This window comes from Orycteropus afer, unplaced genomic scaffold (genome assembly GCF_000298275.1).
Source record: "Orycteropus afer afer isolate SDZICR_OR568_19922 unplaced genomic scaffold, OryAfe1.0 scaffold00264, whole genome shotgun sequence".
NCBI lineage: Eukaryota > Metazoa > Chordata > Mammalia > Tubulidentata > Orycteropodidae > Orycteropus > Orycteropus afer.
In genome coordinates this window covers 4,484,782-4,496,163 of record NW_006921851.1, presented here as the reverse complement: position 1 = coordinate 4,496,163, position 11,382 = coordinate 4,484,782, and the positions used below count along the sequence as shown (strand labels likewise).

The 11,382-nt window shown below is 38.3% G+C and overlaps 1 protein-coding gene across 1 annotated transcript in view; it reads right to left on the bottom strand.

The window, feature by feature from the left end:
- ACTR3B (actin related protein 3B) overlaps nucleotides 1-11,382 on the bottom strand; it is a 247,340-nt gene that overhangs the window by 227,982 nt on the left and 7,976 nt on the right. The window contains exon 2 of the mRNA XM_042782219.1: nucleotides 5,232-5,287. Coding sequence (XP_042638153.1) covers nucleotides 5,232-5,287 — 56 coding nt within the window. The remainder of the gene's footprint in view (nucleotides 1-5,231; nucleotides 5,288-11,382) is intronic.

The following is an 11,382-nucleotide window of genomic DNA, read 5'->3' as shown; positions in this document are numbered from 1 at the left end:
GAAGCAATCAGCCATACGACACAATGGCCCTCGAGACCAGAAGAACTAGATGGTGCCCAGCTACCAATGCCAACCACTCAGAAAAGGATCAAATCTGGATATCCTGGATAGAGTGGGAGGAAAAATGTGGAACAAAATCCAAAAACTCAATAATGACCAGAATTACTGGTGAGATGAAATCTGGTGAGACCCCCAATACTCTCGCCCTAGAATACATTCTGCGCCTGGAATAAAACACACCCCCAGGGGCTGGCTCTCAGCCCAATAATTAACAAAATGTACATGCAGACCACTCAACCCAGGATGACACACCCACATACTCTATGGTAATATATCCTTTGGAGCAATAGACCATGACACCATAGACCAAAATTCAGGTTGAGGAAATGCAGGACAAACAGGAGTGCATAATTATGAGGGGACAGGGGGATGGTTATGGGGTAGGGAGGGAAAGAGACTGGGTTAGGGTTGAACGTGGTAAATGGGGAATGAAACTAAATGTACATGCAAGGTTGAATGTAAAACAAGGTCTTAAAATTAAAAAAAAAATGCACATGCACAAATACAGGCTTCTACCAAAACACACCCTGTCACTGAGGCAGAGCATCTGCTTGTATTGACGTAATTATTCATTATCATCAGATAATGAAAGTTTCACTCATGTCAATGAAAAATGGCTATTGGTTTGAAATTTTAGTCCATCAGTCAGGATTTCTTTTGCTTTCTTGAAGTAAAAATTATACTTATGAAAATACATGTAAAAAACATACACATGTTAATAATAAAACATCAAATAATAAAAAAAATGATGTCATACATTAAGATAGTTTATTTGCAACAAAGAGTATCCAGTACATACAAAGAATGCCTATAAGGCTATGTTAAAAAAGACAAAAAAAAAAAAAAACCACACAAAAATGGGCAAAAATTTGAACAGGTAAGAAAAATGTTCAACCTTACTACTAATCACAGATTTTTTTCAGACATCATTTTATATTCATTGGATTGGCAAAAATTAAGACTGATCATACCAAGTGTTGTCAAGGATGTGAGAAATAGAATCTCTCATACACTGCTGATGGAGGATAAACTAGTACAACCACTTGGAAGAGTAATTTGACGATAACTAATAAGGTTGAAGATGTACATACACTATGATGAAACAATTACATTTCTTATTATTTTGTTTGGAAACAGGCACATGTGCAAAAAAATATTCATTGTACCATTTTCTATAATAGAGAAAACTGGAAAATGCTAAATGGAAAAAAGTATAAACACATGTTGGAATTCTGATCTCAATCTCTCTATATTAGCATTGATACATTTTAGAAACAATGAGTGTTTTTTAAAAGGGACAATATAGAAAGTTATTTAGTATGATACCATCCTGTAGATTTTTAAACTCACAAAACAGTACTGTATATTATTAATGCATGGTGGTATATATAATGTAAGGACAGAAACACAAACTAAATAACTATCAGAAAATATTCAACAGAGGAAGGAGAGCAAGGAAAAGGAGGAAAGGACTGGGAAGAACAGAAGCACCTCATATTCAATCTATAATGCAATCAGTTAGGTAGTGTCTTAGTTATCTAGTGCTGCCATAAAAGAAATACTACAAGTGGATTGCTTTAACAAACAAGAAATTTATTTTTTCAAAATTTAAGAGGCTGAAAGTCTGAATTCAGAGGACTGGCTGTAGGGAAAGCCTTTCTATGTCAGCTCTAGAGGAAGTTCTTTGTCTCTTCAGCTTGTTTCCTAGTTTGGAGATCTCCATGTGGCTTGGCAGAAATCTTCCTCCATGTCTGCTCTTTCACTTGTTTGGTTAATCACCTTTACATCTCATAAGCAATGGACTCAAAACACATCCTACATTAATCCAGTTTCATTAACATAAAGACAACCTATTCCAGATGGGAGGAGCTCTGGTAGCATAGTGTCTAAGGCACTTGACTGCCAACCAGAAGGCTGGTTCAAACCCATCAGCCACTCCTTGGAAGGAAGAATGGGCAATCTACTTCCGTAGTGATACTGCCTAGGCAACCCAAGGCGGGGTCGCTATGAGTTGGGCTGGGCTGACTCCAGGGCACATAGCAACAACAACAACAACATTCCAAATGTGATTATAACCACAGGCAGAGAAGTTAAGATTCACAACGCATATAGTGGGGGGACACAATTCAATCAGTAACAGTGAGTTACTCTGACATAACTATGACACAGTGTTAACGCTTGTTAATTCTGGCTAGTGGGTCCATAGGTTTTTGTTATATTATATTTTGCATTTTATTCCAAAATAAAGTTTTAAAGACCTCTATTTAGAAAAAAAAAAAAAGAAAAATTATCTTAGGATTCAATTTCCATTTCCAAGCAAGACCCTTCCCATGAGCACTGAACCTTTTATCCAATTGCCTATTGGACCTTTACACCTAAAGTCTTCAAACACTGGAAATCTAAAATGTATTTACTTTCTCCTTACAACTCCCTGCTCTGCCTACATTCCCCTTTTGTTTACCTGATCACTGTATACTCCTCTGCTTAAAACTTTTCAGACTTCCAATAACATCCAGTAACTTTAAAAAAAAAAAAAAAGGTAGAGAAAAAACTTTCTTCAGGGAATCAAGCCAATTCTGTACAGAAACTCAAATAAACAAAACAGATAAATGGAGGGCTACCCTTGGAGAAGGAGTTCTGGTGGCATAGTGCCTAAGGCATTAGACTGCTAACCAGAAGGCTGGCGGTTCAAACCTACCAGCCACTCCTCAGAAGGAAGATTGGGCAATCTACTTCCATAGTGATACTGACTCAGAAACCCAAGGAGGGGTCGCTGAGTCAGCTCTGACTCAATGGCAGTGAGTTAGGTTTGTTTTTTCTTTTTTTTTTTTTTTAATGTTGTAGAAAAGGGACTAGACCCAGAGTCCCCCTAATCTTGCAGACTATTCTCCTAAAACCCCTCAGAAACAGTATGAAAATTCCTATTACAGAAAACAAAATTAAGTTCCTTAAGATGACAATTCAAAGTCCTTTATCAGACATATCTTCTCTTCATTTCCAACCACATCTCCTGTCACCCTCTATTTGGAACTGTGATTTCTAATATGCTCCTGTTTCTTCACACAAAAAGTGTCTGAGCACTATGCTTTTAGCAAATGCTATACCCATCAGGATCAGAAATCTTGTTCCAGGATTTACCAGATATACACATAGCTTCACCTTTTCTCTTCCTAATGTCCACTTTAACACATACATAACTGAATTTCACCTTGTGAGTGGACCCCTGCAAGCAGAAAAAATAATTCAGCTCACAAAACTAAGACCAAGGAATAAGTAGGCCAACTGTTTAAGATAAACAAGGCCCTCTATTTATCTTAACACCCTCACTTCTGCCCAGTCATCTTATAAACTTGCCTCCTAGTACTTCTCTGTTTCTTGCAACAAATTTAGCCAACAATATAGCTATTCTTTCCCTCCCACCTCTTTGACATTTTTATTATCTTCCTGGCTTCCGCCACTGCTAATATTCTGACAGCACCAATCTGAGAGTTCTCTTGACTTTTGACAGTGAATGAAATCCTACTAATAACTGACTTCAATTCTCTATTAATGATGACAGGCTAAATGGGGCAGCCAACTAAATGCTGCTGACAGTTTTAAAAGGCAGTGCATTAAAGCAAAAGGTACAAGGTCAATGTTTTAGAGATGCTGTACCTAATAAGGTTAAAATTCACTCTTCTATTTTGAAAAGTCAGAAAGTTTCATATATAAATTCAGCATGGAATAATGCAGTTCTAGGTTACTTACAATAATAAAATCCACAAAAGATGCATCCTACAGAATGTGAGCTCATTAATTTTAAATAAGAATGTATCAGACCAATCATTCATATTATCTATGACACCTCGTTCCTGATATTAAAGTGTCCACATCTAACACATTAAATAGTCAAATTCATGGTTAGTTATCCAGCAAGCAAAGAAGTAGAAGGAGGTAAATTAGACATGTTCTAGGAACTGAATACATTTTTATACTGGTATGAATACCCATACTTACTAAGGGATTGCCTTTAGTCTTCCCTTGAGGAAACATTAATCAAGCTCTTTCCCTCTGGCTCTCTTATACTGTTTATATTCTGTATTAGTCACCCAGATCCATAATATCATAATACCATAAAGCTTATCCTTCAAGAGTTACACTTATGGTGGCAGAGCTCTACCTCATTCTTGATTGATAAACCTTACTCTCTGTCAAACTTTAGGCAAATAATAATGCAGAATTTAGGTAATTTCAGATCATTCTTCCCCATAAAAAACTGATCCCACCTATACTGAGTTGACTTCTGTGGAAATAAAGAGTAGTGCAGAATGAATTCTAGCCAAAATGTGAGGGTATTTTTTTCTTTTAAGTCTGTCATTATCTACTGACTAAAAATTAACAAAAAACAGAACATTTCTCACCACAGTAAGAGTCATCAGGACTCTCTGGACTGTTGAAAAAAAAATCTTTTAGTACAATAGGAATCCACCTCACAGAAGTTGCTAAGTTAACAGAATTATACTTAGTTAAAATTATGAATTTTAAAAACCAGAAACACATTTTCTAGGTAGTTCAGAAATTCATGATTGAATGAAAGGCCTTTGCAAAGAATGGTCAAGGGTGATATTTGAACATGATGAAGAGAATTAATGTCATTGAACTGTACATGTGATAAATGTTCTGTGGTCTACAAAATTACAATTAAAAAAAAAAGGCAGGCCCTTGCCAACCACCCAAGGTAAAACCTGAAAGAGAGTGACAGTGAATAAGGGTTATATCAGAAAGCTCAAAGAACTGCAAAGTTGTTTTTGTAATAATATCACAGCAATATTCTACAGCAATATTCAAGAACTGCACATCAAAATAAATAACCATTCCCAGTAACCAGAACAAGAGCTCTGGTGGCATAGTGCCTAAGACATGTGACTGCTAACCAGAAGAGTGTCAGTTCAAACCCACCAGCCACTCTTGAGAAGATTGGGCAATCTACTTCCATAGAGATACTGCCTCAGAAACCCAAGGAGGGATCACTATGAATCAGAAACAACTCAATGGCAGTAAGGTTCTTTTGAGGAAACTAGAACAATCTTCTAAAAGAAGATGCAAGTAAATTAATAGTCCTTGATAAGCAAAATAAAATACTTAGAACAATCTTCAGAAACATTACAAATCAGAGATAAAACTTTACTTACATGAAGGTATAATGAACTGTGGTTCAGTGTTGCCTGCGTAGCCAAGTTTGGTATACCTAAAGGCACAAAGTCATTAACACATATTTAGAAAGTAATACTCTATATTCCCTTAACATACCCACTCCTCACTTATTGATATGGTTAGATTCCAAAGACCAGTTCATTATGTGAAAATCAGCTTTATATGAAAATGGAGGATGACCACATCAGATCACAAAATGGAGGATGATTACATCATTACACAACCACCAAATTATATCATTACTGTGGTAGTTCAGTTTGTGTGTCATCTTGGCTGAGCCTGGTTAAGTGGCTGGGCAGTTGGTTGTAGTATTCCCCATGATGAGAATGATAATCAGCTCCATGGTGGAATCTACTGAGAGCAGCTGAGTAGCTGCATTAGGGAATGTGGTCTGCTTCCTGTATATAAGAAGCAGCCTTGGGGCATGGTCTCTAGTTTATGGCATGCTTGGACCCTTCATGTAACTGTGTAATTGCTCAGCAGCCTGCCATGCTCTGCTGACCTCGGGACTTTCAGTGAACTTGAATGAATGGCCTGCCATGTGGTTTGGTAACATTGGGACTGTGCCTTTTCATTTGTTGACCTTGGGTTTGTCAGCCTCAGTAGCTAGCAGCTGCCTGAGTGGAGAGATGCCTCTAGCTTCAGTGGGCTGGCAGCAAGAGGCAGAGCTGAAGCCCAAGGTCAAGGGGCTTTTACAAAGTCCCTAGAGCCTGGCACTTTGTACTTGGACGTAAAGCCTCCAAACCGTGAGAGAATAAACTGCTGTTTGTTAAAGCCATCCCATTTGTGGTATATTCTTGTCAGAGCCGCACTAGGTAACCATAACAATTACATAACTGCCAAACCACAGAGAAATCATGGCCTAAGTTGACATATATATAACCATCACAGCAGAGTTACTCTCACTTTGGCATTTATTACTGCCAAAATATGTGATTAATGTGCAAAATAGTCAGATAGGTTTTTTTTTTTAATTGTCCTAAATGTGAAAAAAGCTGCTCGTGGATGGCACAGTGGTTAAGAAATTAGGCTGCTAACCAAAAGGTTGCAGTTCAAACCCACCAGCTGCTCCCTACGAGAAAGATGAGGCAGTCTGCTTTTGTAAAGATTTACAGCCTTGGAAACACTATGGGGCAGTTCTAATCTGTTCTATAGAGTAGTTATGAGTTGGAATCAATTCAATAGCTGTGGGTTTGATTTTACATGTGAAATGTCAGATAATGAGATAGTCAATAAATGAGGAATAAGTATATTTTCTATTATAAATTCTGCAAGTCCTAAATATCAAATATTAGAATACTTTTTAGAAATAAATAAAATTTGTTATTACTGAGATTAAGATAAGAAAGCAATTACAAAAATTTAAAATATCATGCTATTGGAAGAATTGGACACACATATGCCACACCTTATGCTATATATATTAACTGTGTATCCCTATAACCTTAAAAGTGGCTCCACACTTTTTCATCTTTATAACAAAGCTGTGAGATAGGTAGCAGATACATATCCCTGTTTTGCAGATGAGGAAACTGAGGCACTGAGAAGTTAATTAATCTGTGTAAGACCAAACAACTGGTAAATTACAGTATAAGAGCCCAAATCTAAATACACAGACTCCAATTCCAGTGCTTGCTCTCATGGAAGTGAGCTTACTTCCAAACTTTCTGAACTTTCTTTGGGGTTATAAAATGATTCTATTTTTCTTAAAATGTCATGGCATATATCTAGAAACAGCTATTACTGTCTTCTGAGAAGCAGCTGACAGGAACATCTCTTTATCATCTCATTTCAGAATGAGCCCATTTTCTGTCAAGATACTCTGTATAATAGATTCCAAAAGTCTTAACTAAGAGAAATGCCAAAATACTGCTCCAAAAACATTTGCTAATCTCCTAAATAAAAAAATAAAACCACCATCAGAACCATCTGCTAGAAATGAAAAGTTGAAAAGCAAGAAATAAATTGAAAAGTGTCATTAGCTCTTCCTTTCTTATTACGACTAGCGTAATTAATAGTAATGCTGAAAAGTCTGGACAACTGAGCTTTCATTCTGAAATAAAACTGAAAATGAATACAAACACTTTCTACTAGTATTGAAAGCATCTATATCAATCCATTCTACTTTAGAAATTATTTCAAGATGTATGATATAAAAATTTTTTACTGCAGTAATATATGACAAATTCTAAGAAATTAGTGATTTTAAAATGTGGTGGTTCTTGTTGTTGTTGTTGTTGCTGCTGCCATCTTCCAGTTGTCCTAGAGTTGACTCCAACTTATTGTGTCCCTATGCATGTCAGAGTAGAACTCTGCACCATAGGGTTTTTAATGGTTCATTTTTCAAAAGTAGATCAACAGGTCTTTCTCGAGAGGCACCTGTGGGTGGACTTGAACAACAAAACTTTGGCTAGCAGTCAAGTGCATTGACTGTCAGGTCCACCTGGACCTCCAAAATGTAATTTACCATATTCTAATTTCACTGTTTTTGAACACACAGTGAATAAATGAAGTTTGGGGAAACCAAAAAGTAAATCAGATCCACCTACATTATACCATATACACAGTCTGAACAGGGTGAGGTTTTCATGCCACAGGAGCCAGGGCAACGCCCTAAAACCCACAGATGCTACTAGGAGTTTCTGAAAGGCAAGATCCATCTGAAGCTCTCCCAAGTCCCACAAATTACCAGAGCTGGGAAAAGGGCACAGAGGCAAAATGGGCACACAGTTCCTCTACTCCATTGAGCCAAATTGGAGGTTTCAAAGGCAACTTATAGCTTGGGAGTTTCCAAATGGAGGGCAACAAAATATTGAAAACTGAAGATTCCAAGGGGACCAGGAAAGAGAGAGCAAGCAGCAGGGATCCAGGTAAGGGGAGGGATCCAGGTCCCACCCCCCAAGTGGCAGGAAAGAGGGGGAAAGGAAAGGAAAGCCAGGGGGGACCAAGACAAAGTGAGCACCAGAAGGGATAAAGGTAAGGGGAGGGTGGAGAGGTTTCAAACAGCTAAGGGAGACAAACTTCTCTGTCAGTTTGTTATACCGTGATGGCTTACATGTTGCTGTGAGGCTTGAGGCTATGCCACTGGTGTTTCAAATGCCAGTGGGGTTGCACAGGGTGTGCAGGTTTCAGTGTGGCTTGTAGACTGAAACAGACTAGGAAGAAGGAAGAGGCCATCCACTTCTCAAAGAACTAGCCAGGGAAAACCTTATGAATAGCAGAGAAACACTGTCTGATACATCACTGGGCAACTTTATGAATAGCCCGTAAACATTGTCCAATACAGTGCAGAAGGATGAGCCCCTTAGGTTGGAAGACTCTCAAAATGCGACTGGGAAAGAGCAACATCATCAGAGTAAAACCAACTTTACTGATATGAATAAAGTAAAGCTTTCACGACCTCCATGTGCTGATGTGGCACCACTCAAACTGCAGAAACAGCTGCAAACATCCATTAAAAACTGGAACATGGAATGTACGAAGTATGAATCTAGGAAAACTGGAAGTTGTCAAAATGAAATGGAACACATAAAGATTGATATACTAGGCATTAGTGAGCAGAAATGGACTGGTTTGAGCCACTGTGAATCAGACAACCATATGATCTAGTATGCCGGGAATAAAATTTGAAGAGGAATGGAGTGGCATTCATCACCACAAAAGATGTTTCAAGATCTGTCCTGAAGTACAATGCTGTCAGTGATAAGATAATGTCCATATGCCTACAAAGAAGATCAGTTAATACAACTATCATTCAAATTTATGCACCAACCGCCAAAGCCAAAGATGAGGAAATTGAAGATTTTTCTCAACTCCTGCATTCTGAAATTGACTGAACATGCAATCAAGATGGTTAATTATCACTGGTGACTAGAATGCAAAAGTTGGAAACAAGGAAGAATCATCAGTAGTTGGAAAATTTGGCCTTGGTGATAGAAATAACACTGGAGGTCACATGATAGAATTTTGCAAGACCAATGACTTATTCATTGCAGATACCTTTGTTCAACAACACAAATGGCAGCTACACGGTAGACTTTGCCAGATGGAATACAGAAGAATCAGACTGACTACATCTGTGGCAAGAGACAATGGAAAAGCTCAGTATCTTCAGTCCTAACAAGACCAGGACCTGATTGTGGAACAGACCATCAACTGCTCATATGCAAGTTCAACTTGAAGATGGAGACAATTAAAACAAGTCCAAAACCAAAACAAAACTCACTGCCCTGAGTCGGACGCAACTCATAGCGACTCCTCCTTGGGTTTCCAAGGCAATATCACTATGGAAGTAGACTGACCAGCCTTCACTCTGATGAGTGGCTGGTGGATTTGAACCATCAGCTTTCTGGTTAGCAGTCAAATGCTTTAGGCACTACGCCACGAGAGCCAAAATATGATCTTGAATGTATCCCTCCTGAACTTAGGGACCATTTAAAGAACAGACTTGATGAACTGCATACAAATGACTGAAAACCAAAAGAATTGTGGGATGCCATCAAGAACATCATTCATGAAGAAAGCAACAGGTCATTAAAAAGAGAAGAAAAGAAGAAAAGAAATAGATGTCAGAAGAGACTCTGAAACTTGCCCTTGAGTGGAGAGTAGCTAAAGCAAATGGAAGAAATGACAAGATAAAAGAGCTGAACAGAAGACTTCAAAGAGCAGCTCGAACAGACAAAGCCAATTACTATAATGAAATGTGCAAAGACCTGGAGTCAGGAAAACAAAAGGGAATAACACACACTCACCATTTCTCAAGCTGAAAGAACTGAGGAGAAAAATTAAGCCTCAAGTTGCAATACTGAATATCTATGGGCAAAATATTGAGTGATGCAGGAAACATCAAAAGAAGATGGAAGAAATACAGAGTCACTGCACCAAAAACAACTGGTAGATCTTCATCCATTTCAGGAGGTGGCATATGATCAAGAACCAATGGTAATGAAGGAAGAAGTCAAAGCTGCACTGAAAGAACTGGTGAAGAACAAAGCTCCAGGAATTGATGGAATACCCATTGAGATGTTTCAACAAACGGATGCCCCACTGAAGGCACTCACTCGGTTATGCCAAGAGATTTGGAAGACAGCTTCCTGACCAACAACTAGAAGAAATACGTATTTGTACACATTCCAAAGAAAGGTGATCCCACAGAATATGGGAATTATAGAACAATATCATTAATATTGCATGTAAGTAAAATCTTACTGAAGATAATTCAAAAATAGTTGCAGCAGTATATTGACAGAGAACTTCCAGAGGTGCAAGATGGATTCAGAAGAGGATGTGGAACAAGGGATATCACTGCTGATGTCAGATGGATCCTGACTCAAAGCAAAGAATATCAGAAAGATGTTTACTTGTGTTTTATTGACTATGCAAAATCATTTGATTGTGTGAATCATAACAAATTGTGGATAACATTGAGAAGAATGGGAATTCCAGAACACTTAATTGTACTCATGAGGGACCTGTAGATACACCAGGAAGCTGTCATTTGAACAGAACAAGGGGACACTGCATGGTTTAAAATCAAGAAGGGAGTGTGTCAGGGTTGTATCCTTTCACCACACTTATTCAATCTATATGCTGAGCAAATAACCTGAGAAGCTGGGCTATACGAAGAAGAACATGCCATCAGGATTGGAGGAAGGCTCATTAACAACCTGTGATACGCTGATGACACACCTGCTTGCTGAAAGTGAGGATGACTTGAAGCACTTACTGATGAAGACTGAAGAATACCGTCTGCAGTAAGGATTACATCTCAATATAAAGAAAATGAAAATCCTCCCTACTGAACCTATAAGCAGCATCACTATAAATGGAGAAAAGACTGAAAGTGTCAAAGACTTTCACATTGTTTGGTTCTACAATCGACACCAATGGAAGCAGCAGTCAGGACATCAGAGGACATAAAGCATTGGACAAGTCAGCTGCAAAGGACCTCTTTCAAGTGCTGAGGAGCAAAGATGTCTCCTTGAAGACTAAGGTGTGCCTGACACAAGCCATGATATTTTCAATTGCCTCATATGCATGTGAGAGCTGAACAATGAATAAGGAAGACCAAAGAAGAATTGATGCTTTTGAGTTGTGGTGCTGGAGAAGAATGCTGGAAGTGCCACGGAC